At 35.8% G+C, this 17,772-nt stretch overlaps 4 protein-coding genes across 7 annotated transcripts; 1 reads left to right on the forward strand and 3 right to left on the reverse strand.

Annotated features, from left to right (window-relative positions):
* The first annotated feature begins 2,146 nt into the window (after positions 1–2,146).
* Positions 2,147–4,859, forward strand: LOC111447207 (protein TIFY 6B-like). 4 transcript variants are annotated; one of them, XM_023086249.1, is made up of 8 exons: positions 2,147–2,397; positions 2,743–2,900; positions 3,405–3,429; positions 3,517–3,694; positions 3,775–3,868; positions 3,948–4,284; positions 4,401–4,458; positions 4,555–4,859. In XM_023086249.1, exons 1-8 carry the CDS (start codon positions 2,310–2,312, stop codon positions 4,673–4,675), a joined length of 1,059 nt encoding a protein of 352 aa, XP_022942017.1. In that variant the 5' UTR covers positions 2,147–2,309; the 3' UTR covers positions 4,676–4,859. The 4 variants fall into 4 exon arrangements, with proteins under 4 accessions (XP_022942017.1, XP_022942016.1, XP_022942014.1 ...); XM_023086248.1 differs by having other exon boundaries at positions 2,827–2,900; positions 3,405–3,694; XM_023086246.1 differs by having other exon boundaries at positions 2,148–2,397; positions 3,405–3,694.
* Positions 4,860–9,472: 4,613 nt separating this feature from the next.
* On the reverse strand, positions 9,473–10,288 carry LOC111447211. The gene has a single exon (XM_023086255.1). The coding sequence runs from the start codon at positions 10,192–10,194 to the stop codon at positions 9,802–9,804; it is 393 nt and encodes a 130-aa protein (XP_022942023.1). The 5' UTR covers positions 10,195–10,288; the 3' UTR covers positions 9,473–9,801.
* Positions 10,289–12,357: 2,069 nt separating this feature from the next.
* On the reverse strand, positions 12,358–14,597 carry LOC111447208 (cysteine-rich repeat secretory protein 12-like). Its single transcript, XM_023086251.1, has 3 exons — positions 13,790–14,597; positions 12,983–13,105; positions 12,358–12,743 (listed from the first exon to the last, which is right to left on the reverse strand). Exons 1-3 carry the CDS (start codon positions 14,529–14,531, stop codon positions 12,733–12,735), a joined length of 876 nt encoding a protein of 291 aa, XP_022942019.1. The 5' UTR covers positions 14,532–14,597; the 3' UTR covers positions 12,358–12,732.
* A 246-nt stretch (positions 14,598–14,843) lies between these two features.
* Positions 14,844–16,587, reverse strand: LOC111447209 (probable peroxygenase 4). The gene is made up of 5 exons (XM_023086253.1): positions 16,434–16,587; positions 16,175–16,341; positions 15,798–15,892; positions 15,373–15,498; positions 14,844–15,035 (listed from the first exon to the last, which is right to left on the reverse strand). Exons 1-5 carry the CDS (start codon positions 16,474–16,476, stop codon positions 14,888–14,890), a joined length of 579 nt encoding a protein of 192 aa, XP_022942021.1. The 5' UTR covers positions 16,477–16,587; the 3' UTR covers positions 14,844–14,887.
* Positions 16,588–17,772: the final 1,185 nt, after the last annotated feature.

Consider the following 17,772-nt stretch of genomic DNA (forward strand, 5'->3'; position numbering starts at 1 on the left):
TTCACGCTGTTCTAAATAACGCTTCGTTCCTCTCTTCAACCAAGGTGAGATCTCTCACAATCCACTCCTTTCGGGTTCAGTGTCCTCGTTGGCTCGCCGTCCAATGTCTATCTCTGATACCATTTGTAATAGACTAAGCCTACTGCTAGCATATATTGTTTGCTTTGACTCGAGCGGTGAGCTTGAGCTGTTATAAATGGTATCAAAGTTAGTCACCGAATGATGCGAGACATTGGTCAGAATAGAGTTAAACCCTCCCTATAGTAGAAGCGTAAGACTGACGATAATACATAATGAAAATAGTAGCCAAATATTCTCAAGCGATTAACATTTGCATTTATTCTACTCTACGATTCTTGAGGTGTGATGCACTTAGTCATTCTATCCTCACTGTCGCTTTCATTTGAATGTGATTTCGGTTCATTCATAAGCACCTCATTTATTCGATTGTCTAATAATCAATTTTCTTATAAATTGATTTGAAAAATTAATAATTTAAAAAAAAATATCTAATAATATGTCTTAAAATTTTTAATTTTATATTTAATAGACCTTTTAACCTTAAAAAAAAATTTAAACTTTTAATTCTATGTTTAATATATCCCTAAATTTTAAATTTTGTTTAGTATTTTATTTAATTTTTTTTATATATAATTTTTTTGTTTTTTTTTTCATAATTAAAATTGTTAATGGCCGTTAGAACACAAATAAAAACAAATATTTTTATAATTAAGGATTGATTCTTTGACTTTTTTGTTTTAATTAATCAAAATAAAATAATAAAAAATATTTCTTCCTTTTCTTTGTAGGGAGAATAAAATATTAAAACAGATTGATGCTTAAATCTTTTTTTATATGGAACAAAATATTGATTTAACCAATACTCGAAAGGAATTAATTATATTATTTTTTTCCGTTTGACTTTGGATTGATTTGAATATTTTTTGGGCTCGAATTTTCTATGAATTGTAGCAAAGGATTAACATTTTTTTCTTCCAGAAGTCGGGTTTTAGATTTAGAAATCCGATAAAGGTTGAACTTTCTATGAATGGTAGCAATCACCTATCTACGTGCATAAAAATTGCAGATCAATTGTGTGATATGGCCTTGTAGCTATAATCTATCTATGTTCCGGTATTGTACCTCTACTCTACGATCTTTAACTTTTTGGAACTACTCATTTGTGTGCACGAAAGTCAACCAATTTTGAATAATGCAAACACAGACAGATTGGTGGGACCTAAAACTTGACTGGTCATGGACCCCACTTATTTTCGCACTAAAAAAATTTGATGTACAATATTTCCATACACACGATCTGTACAATTGCACATAAAATCCTTGGGCGAACATTACTTTCATACGTCATAGGCTTGAGTATGAGCAGGAGTACAACCATTTTTGAACGACGTCACCACTTGGATCTTCCTCACAGTTATCATCGCTAGTAACGACAAATAGGCAAGGAGAAATATAAGAGTTTGTTTGTTTTCGTGTAAGTCCTACTTTCGAGAGTAGGGTTTGTGGTTTTTAAGATGGTAGTCAGATGATCTGAAATAATGTGGGAAAACTCATTTTATTAGTAGTTGAAATAAAAACTTAAGCGATAGATAAAAATTTGAAGAAGGTTCCACGAAACCACAAAAAATAGACCTCAAACGTAATTCTAGTTAGACTTCGAATATAAAATTCACATGAAAATCATAAAAATAAATAAATAAATAAATAAAATATAATATAAATAGGCATACTTCAAAAATTATTTTTTTAAAAAAGGAAGGAGACAAGAAGGCACGTAATATCATGTCAACATTTGTTTTTCTTTTTAAAATTGTAAAATAAATAGTAATATTCACACATTGAGTAAAAAAGAAAAAAAAAGAAAAAATCGACGAGTTGAGGCGAATAAATCGTTAGGTGGCGAAAACATCGGGATTAATCAATTAGTGAACCACGTGCGGAAAGCCACGTGGCAGTCTATGACAGAGTGACAGCAAATGAGAGTGGTACCACCGCCGAAGTAATGCGTGGAGGGTCTTCACAATTCGCACGTTGTGAGTTACCGGCTAAGACGGTCACCTCACCGGATCTATCGGTAAAACTCTTCCGGTTAATTCATAGACATGCTTATATTCCTTCGACAGGCCAATATCCAATTACGCCTTTCTTCTCTCTTCTTTGCTTTATTTTGCTGCTCTTCAATTCTCCTTTCCTTTTTCTTTTCCGCCCCTCTTTGTTTCCGAGTTGGTCTTCTGTGGTCGTTTTTTTTGTCTGAATTTTGTGTTGCTGTCGGGTTTTTTTTGTCTGAAATGGAGAGGGATTTCTTGGGTTTGAGCTCTAAGGAGCCATTGGCTATGGTGAAAGAGGAAATCGACAACGATGGAGTCCAAGATTCTGGTAAATTTTCTTCCGATTCCGTTTTGTTTCTTTGTTTTTGAATCCTCTGTTTATTGCTGGTTGAATCTTGAAGTTCTTGGTCGGAGTTGCTTTTTTGGGACTCAGAGAGAATTCCCAGTTGAAATTAATGGTTACTCTTTGTTATTGATTAGCTAGGTAACAAAATCCTCTTTGATTTCAGCTTAAAATCTGTTGTTCTCCATATAATTAGGGCATTTTCTATATGTTCTTGTTTTGGAGCTATGAAATTTTGAAATTCCCTAATTTCATGTGTAGTTCTTAGTCAAGATAATCTAGTGTTACTGTCTGGTATGTTCATTGATCTTCATGGCGGCGTTCTTTTAGGGTATACTAAAAGTTCTGGCGTTCCATGGTCCTCTAACAAGCCCGCCGCCCTTCCTCATCTGATGCCTTCCAAGATTTCTGCAGGGGACAAGACTTCGAAGCTCGCTTCTGATCCGGTCGTGGTTACCTCGGATCAACAAAGAGCAGCTGAAATACAGGTATCATATGTGTTCTTCAGTGTTGTTTTTGATGTATGAACTTGTAAACTAGAACTTTTTCATCTTGCATATATACCTAATATGAGTTAGACATAGATGTTGGAAATCATTTCAAACATTGTTCAGCATAGAAACCAACCATAGTTAGATTTCAAAATGGTCGGGAGGCATTTGACTCATGGATTAGGTTTGTGTTAATCTGAGGCCGAGGTTAAGAAGTCGATCCTATATTGGTTGGACTACATAATCCAAAGACATAGTTTACATGAACTAAATTTCTATGACTTATTTTCTTTGTATAGCCCAAAGATAGTCTACACTAACGCAGATCTCTCGACTCCAGGCTTTCGAAACCCAATTACGACGAGATCGCGTGTGAAAACATCTCATTACTATGTTTAAAGAGGATTAACAGATGTATTTGCCTTTACTAAATATATGGTTGTCTTTTGTTTGGCCTGATATGGTTGTATCGCTTTCTCCGGTTCGACTTGTTCAATCTAGAAAACGTTCAATCACGATAGGCAAGGTGGTCCTCATTTTTCCCTGGAAGCTTATCCTATGCAACCTGATATGTATTCGACTTATCGTCCTCACGAAGCAAAACTATTTTCAGTTCCAAATCAAGGTATATCAGTTTCCTTAGGCAATCCATCCTTGAAGAACCCTTTTGCTCTTCCTGGTCAGATGGCTGGTTCTATCCTCAAACAACCACTTGGAGGAGTCCCTGTCTCGAGTGCTCCAAATTCCCTTTTCCCGCCGTTCGGTTCCATTGTCGGGATCACTGAACCCTGGTAATACTCTTAGACTTTTACTTTTCAACTTCATTACTTCACTATATTGAGCTAACAGGTAGAACTATCCTGTGTTTCAGGAGTAGCATGAAACCGACTGGTGGATCCCCAGCTCAATTGACTATCTTTTACGGCGGTACCGTCAACGTCTACGATGACATTACCCCCGAAAAGGTATTTATTAACCCCTGGCCGTTTCGAAAAGAGTCATATAATTTTGCCTCTTTTGAAGTAACATAGTACTCGTTTCCAGGCTCAGGCTATAATGTTCTTGGCTGGAGCTGGAGCTGCCATTTCCAAAATTGCACATCCGAAAGCTCAACCTCATGGAATGGGTGCAAAAATGGCTGCAGCAAGTGACGTTGCTCCAACGAACCAACCCGTAACCACCTTGCCTTGTCCTGCTCTCTCTAGCCCCTTGTCCGTTTCTTCTCACACAGGCGCCCAGTCTGCAAGCGGATCGAGCTGCACCGATGAGTTGAGAGGAGCTAAAAGCAATAGAGTCCACACCACTCCTATCAGCAAAGGAGAGCCTCTAAGAATAGTCAATCCAATCGGCTCTGTCACTGCTACTGCTATGATGCCCTCTGGTATGCCATACTCCTACAGCCGTGATCATATTTCGCCATAAACGTTCTTGATAGTATAATAGGTTGAAACTGTCTCGAGTCGCAGCTGATATTTCGTTTCCTGTTTTCTTCTACAGCTGTTCCACAGGCTCGTAAGGCTTCGTTAGCTCGGTTTTTGGAAAAGCGCAAGGAGAGGTAAGTCCCTTTATGATATCTTGACTAAAAAGAACATAATCAAAGAAAATGTAGATCCAAATTCTATTATCTGAACAATTATGGACATACATATAGGGTGATGAGCTCTGCCCCATACAATCTTAGCAAGAAATATTCGGAGTGTGCTGCAACAGAATCGAACGGTGCAAATTTCTCGAGTCCTATCACGGGCAACAGTGCTAATGTGGCAAGCTAAGCGCAAGGATCGTGTATGATGCAGAACTTAGATAAGGATGAATTTCATATGATGTTTTGTACTAATTGTTATGGTCTATTATTATCTGAACAACAAACCTTGAAAGGATTGGACTATATTCAAGTTTCAAAGTTCCACGTCTTAAATAATATTTTCCTATACATAATTGTTGTAGGGTTGTGAATTCATGTTCAAACTTTGGTTGGATCATTTGCTTCCAACACCCTTATGTAGCGTTAATGTATTCATTAGTATCTCTTGTAACTATTCCATCTCTGTCGTACACGTGTATGCTAGAGAGAGAATTTGACGCCCTTACGAAGAATGCTTCGTTCTTCTCTCCAACTGACGTGGGATCTCACACCGATCTTTCATTGTCGTTTTCGTGATTATATTGCATACTTATCTAGTGATAAAGATTTTGTTGGTAGGTGTTTGAGGGTGAGAAGATAAGATTGGTGGAAGAACATGGAGTGTGGTGTTGGTTTAATGAACAAGGGTTTGAAGTGGGAGTTGCAGGTAAATTCTTGAGCTAGAAGAAACCTATCTGTCATTCTCCCCACTAAGGTAACAACAAAAGGGTTTCAATCTCAAGCCTTTGTCTAATAGTGCAAATAAATATCTTTTTATTTGTCCATTTAATTATAAATTTAATTTGTACAATCTGGGAAATCATTATCCTAAGCTTAGGTTTTAGATCTCAATTTTATAAACTCTAAATTGAATTTTATGTATTCAAAATCTTTAATTTTTTATTAGAAAATATAAAAGGTAAGTTTCTAATTAAAAAAAAAATAAAAATTGTTAATTGAGAAAGGTGTTTGAAATCCAAATGCAATAGTGTGGCCGACATGAATTTTCAAAGATAAGATTTTATTTAATTTCAATTTTATTGAAAAAAAAACAAAAGAAATCGACATAAATTTCACGTGTTGCGTTTCAGTATGACTATTTTGCCCCCATACTCAGTAATAATGGCTTTTCGGTTTTTTTATTTTAATAATTTAAATATTGTTATCATTTAGAAATCGGTGAAATAAGGATTTAGATATTTCGGATATTTCTATTTAGTTTTTTTTTTTTTTTATTATTCTCTTTCAATATTTAAAATAGAAAATTGTAGTCTAAAATAAAAAAAATATTTTCATATTTGCAAAAAATTATTTAAAATTTTTTTCTCAAAGAAAAAAAGAAATAGGGGTGTGTAGACGGTCACGTTTTTAACGTATGAACAAAGCCTGAAAGTCGGGGGTCCACCGTGGAGAGGAAAACGCGTCATTCTGTCATAATCTCCCAACCAATCACAGACGTCTGTGACGGTCGGTGATGTTTGGGCAGTGGCCTATCATTTTCAACCCCTCTTTTTAATTTTTTATGCTATAAATATTCATAACGAAGGGGATAAGTGGATAAGGATGAGAGGCAGCCGAGTGCAGGATAGACCGGGAACCACCTGATCATTGCCCTCACCTCCCTGAATTCATTTGGAATATGAGAGTAAATTGACTAATGGGGAAATGGGAATAATAATTTTGGACTTTCAATATTCAGAAATTGAGTGGCTGAAATGGAAAAACAAACCAACCATATGCCGAACGTGTCGGGCTACTACTTGGAACTGCGATAATAGAAAAATCAAAATCAAACAATGCCAACAAAATGTTTGTATCGACTCGTGTCACAATCTCGTGTCGTTTGCTTGTTGAAGCCCATTTCAAATGATAACAAAGCTCATGCTCACCTACAATTACACAAGTAGAGCCTAAAGGAAAAAGCATGAATTCGTCTGCCACAAGCAAAATATCATCATAAGAACAGCCTTCCAAGCTTCCTTCAAAGTGATCCAAATTAACATACACTAACCACATGAAGCCAGAAAGAGGAACACTTAGAAAGAGGACTTCCTGCAAATGCTTCAAAATCCTATCAGGAAGTGTCCCGACGAGACGAACAAGTGAAGACGAACACTATAATACAACAATTAGTTGCAAACTTTGACCCGTCCGTAAACATTCGGGCCAGGCCAATTTGCGTTACACCTCAACTAGTTTCACGTAACAGCCGTCTAACCCCACAAAAACTAGTTCATAGAATGTAATATCCCTGACTGACATAGTATAAACCCGTTCCCCAGTCAGCAGTTGTGTACCCAAACATGGACTGTGTAGGGCAATGGACTTGGACCCTATATACTTATATTTGCAAAAGCACATGGCCATGTTGTTATAACATTTGTTCAACACAGCTCTGGCCTAAGTCATAAGAAATAGTTGGATTTGTGCCACCATGTGGTGGGAGTAACTGGAAACAACTCAAACTTCTAGGACTCCAACTCAATAACATCTGAGATCAAGAAAGAAACAAACGGTGGATCATGTTGGGATTGTATATACTTCTCAAAGTCAACGGGAAAATGAAGACAGCCAAAAGCTATAGAAGATTGGAGTTTCATTTGAATGAGTATTCATGCACGTACAGAATTATACTGAGGATGCAAAAACCAACGGTTCTCAATCGGCAAAGGAAATTCACACATATGGATACTAACTCACACATGCAAACGTCAAGTTTTCCAATTTGCATCTCATACCGAAAATATCTCTTTCACATCATAAATGAGTCCTTCCAGGATCTGACACATTGGATGAAATGAGAAAAACCAAAGCCTTCCTTCCAAAAGCCAAGAAGACGTCATTTCAGGAAGATACAATAATCTAAAATTCCAACCTCATATTCCTCACAAGAGAAGCACCAAGATCAAGATTTCTCCACATTCTCCTCTTCTTTAGAATCTCCTAGCCTAAAGAAAAGGAAGAATCTAAGGCCACTAGTTGTCTGTATTTAAACTGTTTGTGATTTGGGAGCAAGAAGCTACTTGAAAACTTTTTACGAGAGATAAAAGCTCAATTCAAAGGAAGCTCAACAAAGAAAGCTCTAGACACTCACAGGGAGACGATGAACCTAGCTATAAGTTATATCACCTAAAAGGCTGCAGAAATCCTCCATGCCCAAAAACACTAAGAGCTCCCTGCTTGGTCGGGGGGGTTGCTAAACTCTTCATTAAGATAGCAAATGTACTCTATCGTGTAGTTAATCCTTCCACATAAGGATTAAGCATCCGAACTGGCAAAACTCTCCATTAAGATAGCAAAAAGAATGCATTTTAACGTGGTAGTTAATCCTTCCACCTAAGACTTCCTAAGCAGGGGAAAACAGCCTTCTTGGAAATCCTAACCATCCAAAATAAAAAAAAACAAGGAGTGCATAGGGGAGCAAGGATCACGTGAGTGACGAATAATAGCGAGGATCACAAAAAAGGTGAAGAATTGCCTAAAAGAGAATCCATCTGAAGGTTTTCCACCCGCAATTAGAAACCATTAGCCCTAGGACGGCACTGAATATCAACCACAAAAAGGACAACGATTCTGAAAATTATACAAGGTGGAGTTTCACAAAGAAGGCAGACAGTAACCACAAAACTAATTTGATGAGGCATCACCCAACCAACAAGTCCTCCAGCAAGCAAGCCATCCTCGATAGAAAATTTCAAAATATTGAAAAGAGCAACTAGGTGAGATAACTTTCCAATTCTTGAATATGCCTTTAGCATAAGAAACCAAGATCCATTATACAAGATGAGCATCATATTGCACACCAGAAATGTATGCCATAAAAGCATTCGACTCCAAAGAGGAAAACAAAGTCTTTCAGCCAACAAGGTTATACTTCAAAGTTTCAAGTTCCCTATGCCTAACACATCTAACAAAACCATTCTCAAGACAATCTCACACCTAACCCCTAACCGAATGAAAACGCTACCCTTATCAACACTCTCCCACAAGAAATCCCTCTGAATTTTCTCCAATCCATTACTGAAGCTGGAATATAGTGCAAAACAAACGGGATAAGTATCAATAAGTGTCCCTTGGTGAAAAGACATTCTTTCTAAGAACAGACCCTTTTGGTCGTCTTCTATGATAGGACTCCAAAAAGGGTAAAAGGTTGTACTTTTAACTTGAAAGGTTCCTTGTGGACAAAAGCTGGAACAAATATAGTTCCCTTCTACAATTACAATGAGGGTCGTACATTATGATTCAAAATAGACTTAGTGTTGGCAGACAAAGGGCGGCCCTTTCCTAGAAAGAGAGGTCTCTAGGACCAATTCTATAATAGGATTCCAAAAGGGTATAAGATTTTACTTGAAGGCTTCGTGGAACTCGTACAGTTCCTCGTGGACAAGAGTAGAAACAAGAACTGCACCTCTTCAAAAAAATCCAACAAAGCTAAACTGCTTCAATGATTTTAGAAGGTTACAGTAGGTCTCTAAACTTGGACAACAGTACGGTTGGTGGTATATCTGAGCAAGTCCTAGAAGTCCATATAGAAGTCTATGGGACGTTCATAAAGCACCATTAGAAAGACAAGTATAACTGCCGCCAAAGGAGCTAACAAACAAGAGGTAGTAGGGAAGAACTTAACATTAAGAAGAAAACATAGCATATAGAAAGACGTCAATAAATCTAAAGACAAGAACTGCATACACCACAATTAGATTTGGGACAGGAAGTGCATCTTCCTCAACCGATTCCTCTATGTACCAAGAAAGTATCACATTAAGCTAGAAACCAGATAAATTCAACGGCCATGTGCAAGTAAAACATAAATGGTGAATGACAACAAAGTCCATCATTTTCATCAGCACTGATCCAATGCAAACACCAAAAACAATGATAAACAAAGCAACCATAGTGTAAGTAGAACAAAAAGAAAAAAAGAAAAAAAAAACTAACATCCCAATACTAAATAACACTAACATTTCCACTGTATAAGAAAACAGAACGACAGAGTTTACAAAAACATAAACCCTAATCACCAGTCCCACAAACCAGCTATATGAATAAAAACTTTGTAATCCGCAAACATTTAAATCGGACGCTAAGACATTCAAGACTCGTATCAGTTTCATAATATGTAATAGCAGTATCAGAGTGGAACACAAAACGAGCTGCAATATCCATAATATAGCATCAAAAAACCGAAATTAAAGAACAAATCCCAAAACAGAAGAAAGAAAAAAAAAAGACCCAATTACTCGAAAACCCACGATTCGCCGTCCATCTCCATCCTCAATCCCGATTCTTCAACCTCTCGACACGCTGGTTCAATTGCTCAACCTTCACAACCAAATGAGTGACAGAGTACAACAGCCAGTAGAACACAAGCGCCGCAGCGATCAAGAGTGCATTACGTTGGCTCTTCATGATCGATTTCTGGTGGCGAAGGTATTCTGAAGGAGTACAGGAATCCGATTCGCAAGTGGGGCGAGTCTCGTATTTCCAATAGATGTCCATGAGCAAGAAGAGGCAAAAGGGGACAACGGAGAGGAACGGCTTGAGAAGGTTGCGAGTGACGGCGATTAGGCCCTTGCGAAGGCCATCAAGGCCTGGAAGCGTGAGGAGGAGAACCATGATTGCCTCGGCGGCGGCGGCATAGCCAAGAACGACCCATTCCAACGCCATTGGTGATAGATCCGAAGAGGGAATTGGAAGTCTGTGAGATTGATTGATCTGTGTGAAATGAAATTGAATGCTTTTTGGTATAGCGGTGTGAAGATGAGTTTTGCTTGGGGGATTAACGAAGACGGAACATTAGCGAAGCACGTGCCAAGTGATGCTGGCATGTGCGAAATGGGACACTTGTCATTTTTTCGTATTTTACAAACTAATTTTTTTTATTTAATTCCTAAACTATACGAATACGTTTAATTCTACTCTTAAAAAATAATAATACTTCATAAAATTTCCCCTTATTTAGTTTCTAAATTTAATTTACAAAACTTATCAATTTTTTTTATTTTTTTAATTTACATATTTATAATACATAAAATCAAATTTAATTAATTTTTAAATTTACTTGAGATTTATTAAAATATAAAATTGAAAATTTATAGACCAGTTTGTAACGGTTCAAGCCCAGCGTTTTGATATGTGACATATCATGGCTGTCAGCCTCACATTTTTTAAATAGGTGGAGAAGTTTTCACACCTTACCAGGAATGTTTAGTTCGAATCTCCAATTGATGTGTGATTTCACATGAGAGGGAGGAACGAAACATTCCTGTTAAGGGTGTGGAAACCTCTCTCTAGTGGTCCCTCCCTCACCGTCGTGATTATTTAATACAATAGATTAAGATGAAGCTTAGGATCCATAAATTGTAATATATAATAGGGTCGATCAATAGTGGACTAGATGGAATTGGAGGAGATACCACCATTTTCATTAACGGATGAAGATAAACTGAAGTCGAGGAATTCAGCAATAACTCATGTCCAAGATTCGAAATTTGAATTTTACAGCATTTCCGTATCTCCCTTATGATATGATCACGTTACCTACTCCTCGCTTCTTAAGAGTGAAAACTATCCCCATAGACCAACACGAGTTCTTCTAGCATGCTTTGTCATCACTCACATGCATCTCCTCGCTTCTTAAGAGCGAAAGTTATCCCCATGTACTTACACTAGTCCTTTTAGCATGTTTTGTCATCACTCATAGTCTCACATGCGTATGACGAAAATTACCAAGAGGTCACCCAACATAGAATTGTTCCAAACAAAACAGACTTATCTATGAAGTTGCTATGATTGAGTCATTGAGATATCCTTCCTTTATTTGAGTGTCACAAAAAACTCCTAAAAAAACACGAATGACTTAATCAATACTTAAAAATAAGAGAGTTATCGAAACAAAAAAAGCACGAAGAACATGAGGACGGAGCACAAGCAAGAGGGAGGGATGAAGGAGCGAGGACACTATATTTCATGTGTCGGTGACACTAATAACAAGTTACACGAAACGCCATCATTTCAATTACGAAATTTAGATGATAGAGCCAAAATGGTTAGTGGGCAGGAATTGATACCAAAGGGTTTGGGATTGATGCAAGAATAAGGTCCCTTGAGGGTGTTGTGATACTCAACTTTGAAAATCCTCATGTATTTTATCATATCATCTTTATAACCACAAAATAAACCTTTCTCTTCTTCTTTCTCTACTCCCATTCCAATTCTTGTATAGAATCTTCGTTCTACGATACCAAAAAAAAAAAAAGTTAAAGTTCATATTCTATTCTCTTCTACTCTTTATCTTATTTTATTCGTCTCACGTCCTTTACTTTTCTCTTCTACTTTTTCATTATATTCTACACCGTATTTCTGTATGATTTACGTTAGATCCTAATTTTGTTTTTAAGTTGATGATATATTTTATTAAGATTACGTGGTTTCTTCATCTTTTCAAAGTACGATGTACATCATAACCATGTACCATGATTTAAAAACATGGGTCTCATGCATATTGTACGTCATGAGCACGAGATACTTTTTTAATATATTTTGTATGGACGCATACACCATAACATGATATGCACTCCTTTCTTCTACATAGTCAGTCCTAGAGTGTTCTTGTGTGTATACATGAATTATGTATAAAGAAATACTATACACATTAAACCCTACTTCTGCCTAATCGTAGATTAATCATTTTTCGACTCTTTTTTAGTAGGCAAACGCTTGAGATATTGTGCATAGTCGTCTATAGTTAAAGGATGATGTTAAACGCTCATTAGTTGATTAATTTGAGTATCTAATTAAATATAAATGTTTAATTAACTGATATAAAGCAGAGAGCATAGGAACTTTCATTAAACCCACCAAATAACACACAATTAATAGTACAATTTTGTTTTCCTTTTTTCTCCCATAAAAGAAAAAAGGAATTCAATCAAATATATTCTCAATTAATATATCAAATAGTGGGAAACAAAAAAATAAATAAAAAAGGAGAATAAGCAATATGTAAATTCATATGAGGATAAAGCTTGAAGTTGAGTGGGTCCGACATGTCGAATCTCATGAGCTTTTTCTCTTTGTTGTCGTTGTAGCTTCTTTCAATGAAGCTTTTTTTTTTTTTTTTTTTTTAAGACTACGAAGAGAAGAACCCACGGGTCGATGAACTCAAAAGAAGACGTTCGAGATGCATCCATTTCAAAATTCACTTCATTTGCCACCTATCGAGATTCAAATACCGAGTGAATTATGTTAATTTTATTCAAATACGGAGTGAATTAGGTTAATTTTTTTTTGTCTTATGATTTGAATGGTGTTTCAATTAAATTTTTCGAAGAATTTTGTGAAAAGAAAATAAAAAAATAAAAATGGTTAAATAATAATAATAATTAGATTTTTTTTTGTAATGATTCTTTTAATTATCGAAAATTGATAAAGAATAATTTAATTGCTTAAATACCTCTTTGTTTGTCACAATAATGACTTAGGAAAGCGAGGAAGACGACGATGAAGGCAATTCCAGCAATGAGTCCAATTATTACTGCAATGGTCTTCTCTATCTCAACATCGTCGTTTCGACCATCTGTAAATAATTAAATAGAAAATAAATTAAAAAAATAAATTCCACGGATCTTCCTTTATCGAAATTCTCTTTTTTTCTACCCGTCTTTATTCTATTGGATGGATATAACTTTCATTCCCATTAGAATCCAAAAAAAAATTAACTACTAAAAAAAAAAGAAAATTTTAAATTTATTCATGAAACAAACCCTTTTTTAAATTGCTTTTGTTTCTCTCTTTTAAATACTTTTCTCAAAATTTATTTTTGAAAAGTGAAAATTAAAAATATGTTAAATTAAATGCATGAAAAGATGAGAAAGCAATCATCACATTGACTCAAACCTCCCCTTCACACCTTTATATGCAAATAAAATTATAAATAATTTTTACAAAATTTGTACTTTTTTTTTCTCTAATTTTATTTCATCCTAAATATTTTTTCAATATTTTTAATTATTAAAATTAAATAAGACGGGCGGGAAATACATAATCTAATCTTTATCTCTAACTAGTTTAGTTAACGGAAAAAAATTTCTCTCTACTCCTCGTTATTAAATATTTATTAATATTATTTAGTAAAATTTATTAAAATATTTTAACAAGTAAATCTCTATTACATGGAAGCGTTGTAAGTAAATAAGCAAAATTAATTAATTAAATTCGAAGTTTGTAATTTCCCAAAATTAAATATTAAAAGAAAACATACCATTTCCACCGCCGCCAGCGCGGGGGCGGACATTGCCATGGGAGAACCGAGCATAGCACTTCCCCAAGAACATATCCCCCCACCCGGCCGCCGCACAGTCCGCCTTCAGCCGGCCCACCGCCGTCGCAACACAATCCTGGCACTCCACCGCATCCAAATCCCCAACGCACTGCGCCAATCCTTGAACATCTCCGGACCCACCAACTCTAAACGGCTGATACCCACCGCCGCCATCAGCCGCCGCCAAATACGCCAACACCGCATCCCTTCTAGCCAACCCACCGGAATCATACCCCATCACCGCCCCACACTTCTTCACCACCATAGTCTTGTCCTCCACTCCCAAAAAGCTAACGTTGTCGTACTTCACAAAACACCCCTCCAGCTGCAACGCGCCACCGCATGCGTCCAGGCAGATAGACCCAAGTTGAGCCACGGCATGAGTCACACACTTGCCACATGCCACGTTTTTTAGATCGCCACGACACTGGAATAGACCGTATACAGTATCGCCGGCGCCGGCGCCGGCGACGGTGAAGTTAGTGTAGAGTGTGAAGGAGGAGGAGGTGAGGAGGGAAGTGAGGAGAGAGTTGATATTTGACTCGATGGTTGACCCGGGTGTGTATTTTGACTGAGAACAGCCACCGTAGACAAAAGACGTCTCGCCGGTGAGGGCCGCCATGGACGGCGGCGGAAGAGTAGAAATGAAGAGGAGAAGAAAGAGGTAGAGAAATGAAGCCATTTTCAAAGAGATGAAGGAAGAGAAGAGGTTTCTAATGAGTACTTTATATGTTCGATCGATTCCATGCAATCAACTTTTTCCCGAATCATTTACTCAAACTATTGAAATAAATCAAATAATTAATTCGAGTTTTTAAAACATAGATCCTTAAAAATTGAGACATGTCTGATAAGTTGTTATTTGAAGCACATACAAATCTTAGGAGGAATCAAGAAAAATACGAATGCAAGAAACCATACATTTTATAGCGATATCACACGAAGTCGAACAATTTGGTGAAACAATTTGTAGCATTACACACATTTGTTAAATTAAAAGGGATAAAATGAGAAATAAGTAAATAATGAAAATGTTTTTCATTTCTTGTTTTTTGATGCTCTCTCTTTCTCCATGTCTTCAAATAAGCTTCCATCATAAACAGCCTTCACAGTTTGCTTCTGAAGCAAGCCATTCTCATCTTTGCAAAGACTGTACAGAATTGTCCATTCTGCCCATGCACCAACCCTTAAACAAATACCATAAATCATATTAATTTCCATGGGTTAAATTGTAAATTTGGTCACTATAACCCTTCTCGTTCTCATTCTCGTGGGTTTTTCCGGTTTCACTAATTATGTTGACGGCTTGTATTGAGATTTAAAGTCGAGAGTAAAAAATTATAGGTAAAAATAAATGAGATCATCGACCTGGGTGAAAGATAATTGTACGATGATGGGTAAAATTTAACAAAAATCCGTAAGAACTAAATTGAAATCACAGGGACTAAATCTAAATTTAAAAAACTAATAAAACGATAGGGATTTAACTTAAAATTTGAGGAAGAGTTAGGGAAGAAACCAACCATCCACCGTAGTCTTTAGGTTCTCTATTTGTCTTTAGCAAGCCTTTCACCTCTTCTTCCGTCAACGCATCCGGGTAGGTTAAGGCATGCTTCCCAAATATTTCTTCAAATTTTGTAGCAACAAATCTGCCATTCACAATCACCCATTTCAAAATATTTTGTTTTCTTCTTTTTAACGACCTATTGGGTCGTCGTCATTCTATCATCGATGGTTTAATAAACGACATATCAATTCAAACACGTGCATTAACCTCCTAAGCAAAGTTATTAATGAAACCATACATAAATTGATTGAACCAAGCATTGAGTAAGACAAGCAATCAATACCTAATACACGCTCGTATTGACACATCAAAGATTAAAGATGAACAAATTAAAGTTATAAAGTTGAGAGTAGTTGGAAGCAATTAGTGATCAATAGCTACCTTCCCTGTTGATCATATACGCCAGAATCGCTTCCATGTTTGGCAAGTTGGATGTTCTTTATCTCAATTGGGAACATCAAATTTGGAAATTTCCCCTGCAAAAGCAATGCATATATATATATATAAATATGAAATCACATTAATAATATACCAAATATAAAAGCTTTTATAATTTTTTTTTCCTCAGGGTTGAATTGTTACTTATGGTATCAGAACCACATCGAGAGATGTGCTAACAAGAAGGTTATATCCAAAATGAGGTGGATACGGGGCGGTGTGCTAAGCTTTGGTGTGTGTGTGTGTTTTTTTTTTTTTTTCCATTTTCCAAAATAATTAAAATTATACATTGAGAGGAGAGGGGAGGAGAGGGATTTTACCGGTCGGGTTTTAGAGCTGAGTCCAACGTTAATAAAAACGGCGGCGACGGCGGACAATAGGAAATTGGCGCCAATTGCTCGGAAGCCCTTGAAGGTCTCCCATGGATAAACCACCCCATCTTTGTTCCTATCAAAGAACGCCACGTGTTTCTGCAGCACGTTGTTCCCTGCATACAACCATAGGTGACCCTTACCTTCTAAAATCAAAATGACAGAAACGCAATTTCGACAAATTCTGGGGGGGTTTTTGGGAATTTACCTTCTCCGCTGAGGCTCGATGACAGAGTCGAGAGTTCAGTCATGGGGAACAAGAAGAAGAAGAAGAAGAAGAACGAGAGAGGAGGGCCTTTTTGTAATTTTGGTTTGGTAATTAAGCGGTGCGTTTTGGAGGATATGAAAATGGAACCATTACTCCCCTCCTTATATACACTCTTTTTTTTTTTGACGTCTTCCAACTCTGACTTGTCCTCCACTCCATACCTATTTTCTTTTCATTCTTTTTTTTTTTTAAAAAAAATAAAACTAAATTATATATATATTTTTAATTTTTTTTAGGTAAAAAGAATAAAATTTAAAGGTATTTTTATTAATTTAGCCTATAAAAAAAATTAACGTTCCTTTTTTTATTTTTTATTTTTTTTAAATGGAAGATTATAAGCACTACTTAAAGTCTTCCACCACCCATAGACTTTTTTTTTTTTTCCTAATGTTATTTAATTTTCACCCAAAAAAATCTTTTTCGCATGTTTGTGAAGTTTTGGAAAAAAAAATAAAAAAATAAAAAAATAAAAAAATAAAAAAATTAGAAAAAATTAAAAAAAATGCTTAAATTCACAAAGCCAACTTCTTTATACATCAATTTCAAATGGTTTTAACAAATTAATTTTATTTTATAGTGTGAACTGAATAATAAGGTTAAATAAGTCAAATTTTTATTAATATAATTTTGTTTTTGTTTTTTAGAAAGATATTTGAAAAGTAAATAAAATAAAAATATTTTGATATAATAAAAACCTATATTTATGTATATAAATTTTTAGGTCGCTTTTTCGAATTTGTAATTAGAAAAGTTGGGTTAGTTGAATCGTTAAATGTCATTTTCGAACTTTATATAAATTTTTAATTTAGAACTTAAAAAGTTATGGGTCTAACATTTATTATTAAATATAGAATTAAATATTTTAAATATTTTTAAAATTTGAAAACGACGCAGTATTGTAAAAGGACAAATTAGGAAAGAGGAAAGTTTTAATGCAAAAAAAAAAAGAAAGAAGGGGATTGAGAAATTAGGGGTAATAAGGAGATTGCGTGTACGTTGAAAATGGAAAGGGAGGGAAAACGGGTTTCTGTTAGCTGTAAGCGTGGAAGAAATGGAGCATGGATTTGACGCCACGTCTCCTCTTTTGTTTAAAAAGACTATTATATCCCCCTTACTTTCCGGACGCCCACTCGTTAACGGCGGTGCCCATGCCGACCTCCTATTTTTTTATTACTTTTTTTTTTTTTTTTTTTTTTTTTTTTTTAACTCGTNTTAACGGCGGTGCCCATGCCGACCTCCTATTTTTTTATTACTTTTTTTTTTTTTTTTTAATTTTTAT

Source organism: Cucurbita moschata, unplaced genomic scaffold (genome assembly GCF_002738365.1).
Source record: "Cucurbita moschata cultivar Rifu unplaced genomic scaffold, Cmos_1.0 Cmo_Scf00009, whole genome shotgun sequence".
Lineage (NCBI taxonomy): Eukaryota > Viridiplantae > Streptophyta > Magnoliopsida > Cucurbitales > Cucurbitaceae > Cucurbita > Cucurbita moschata.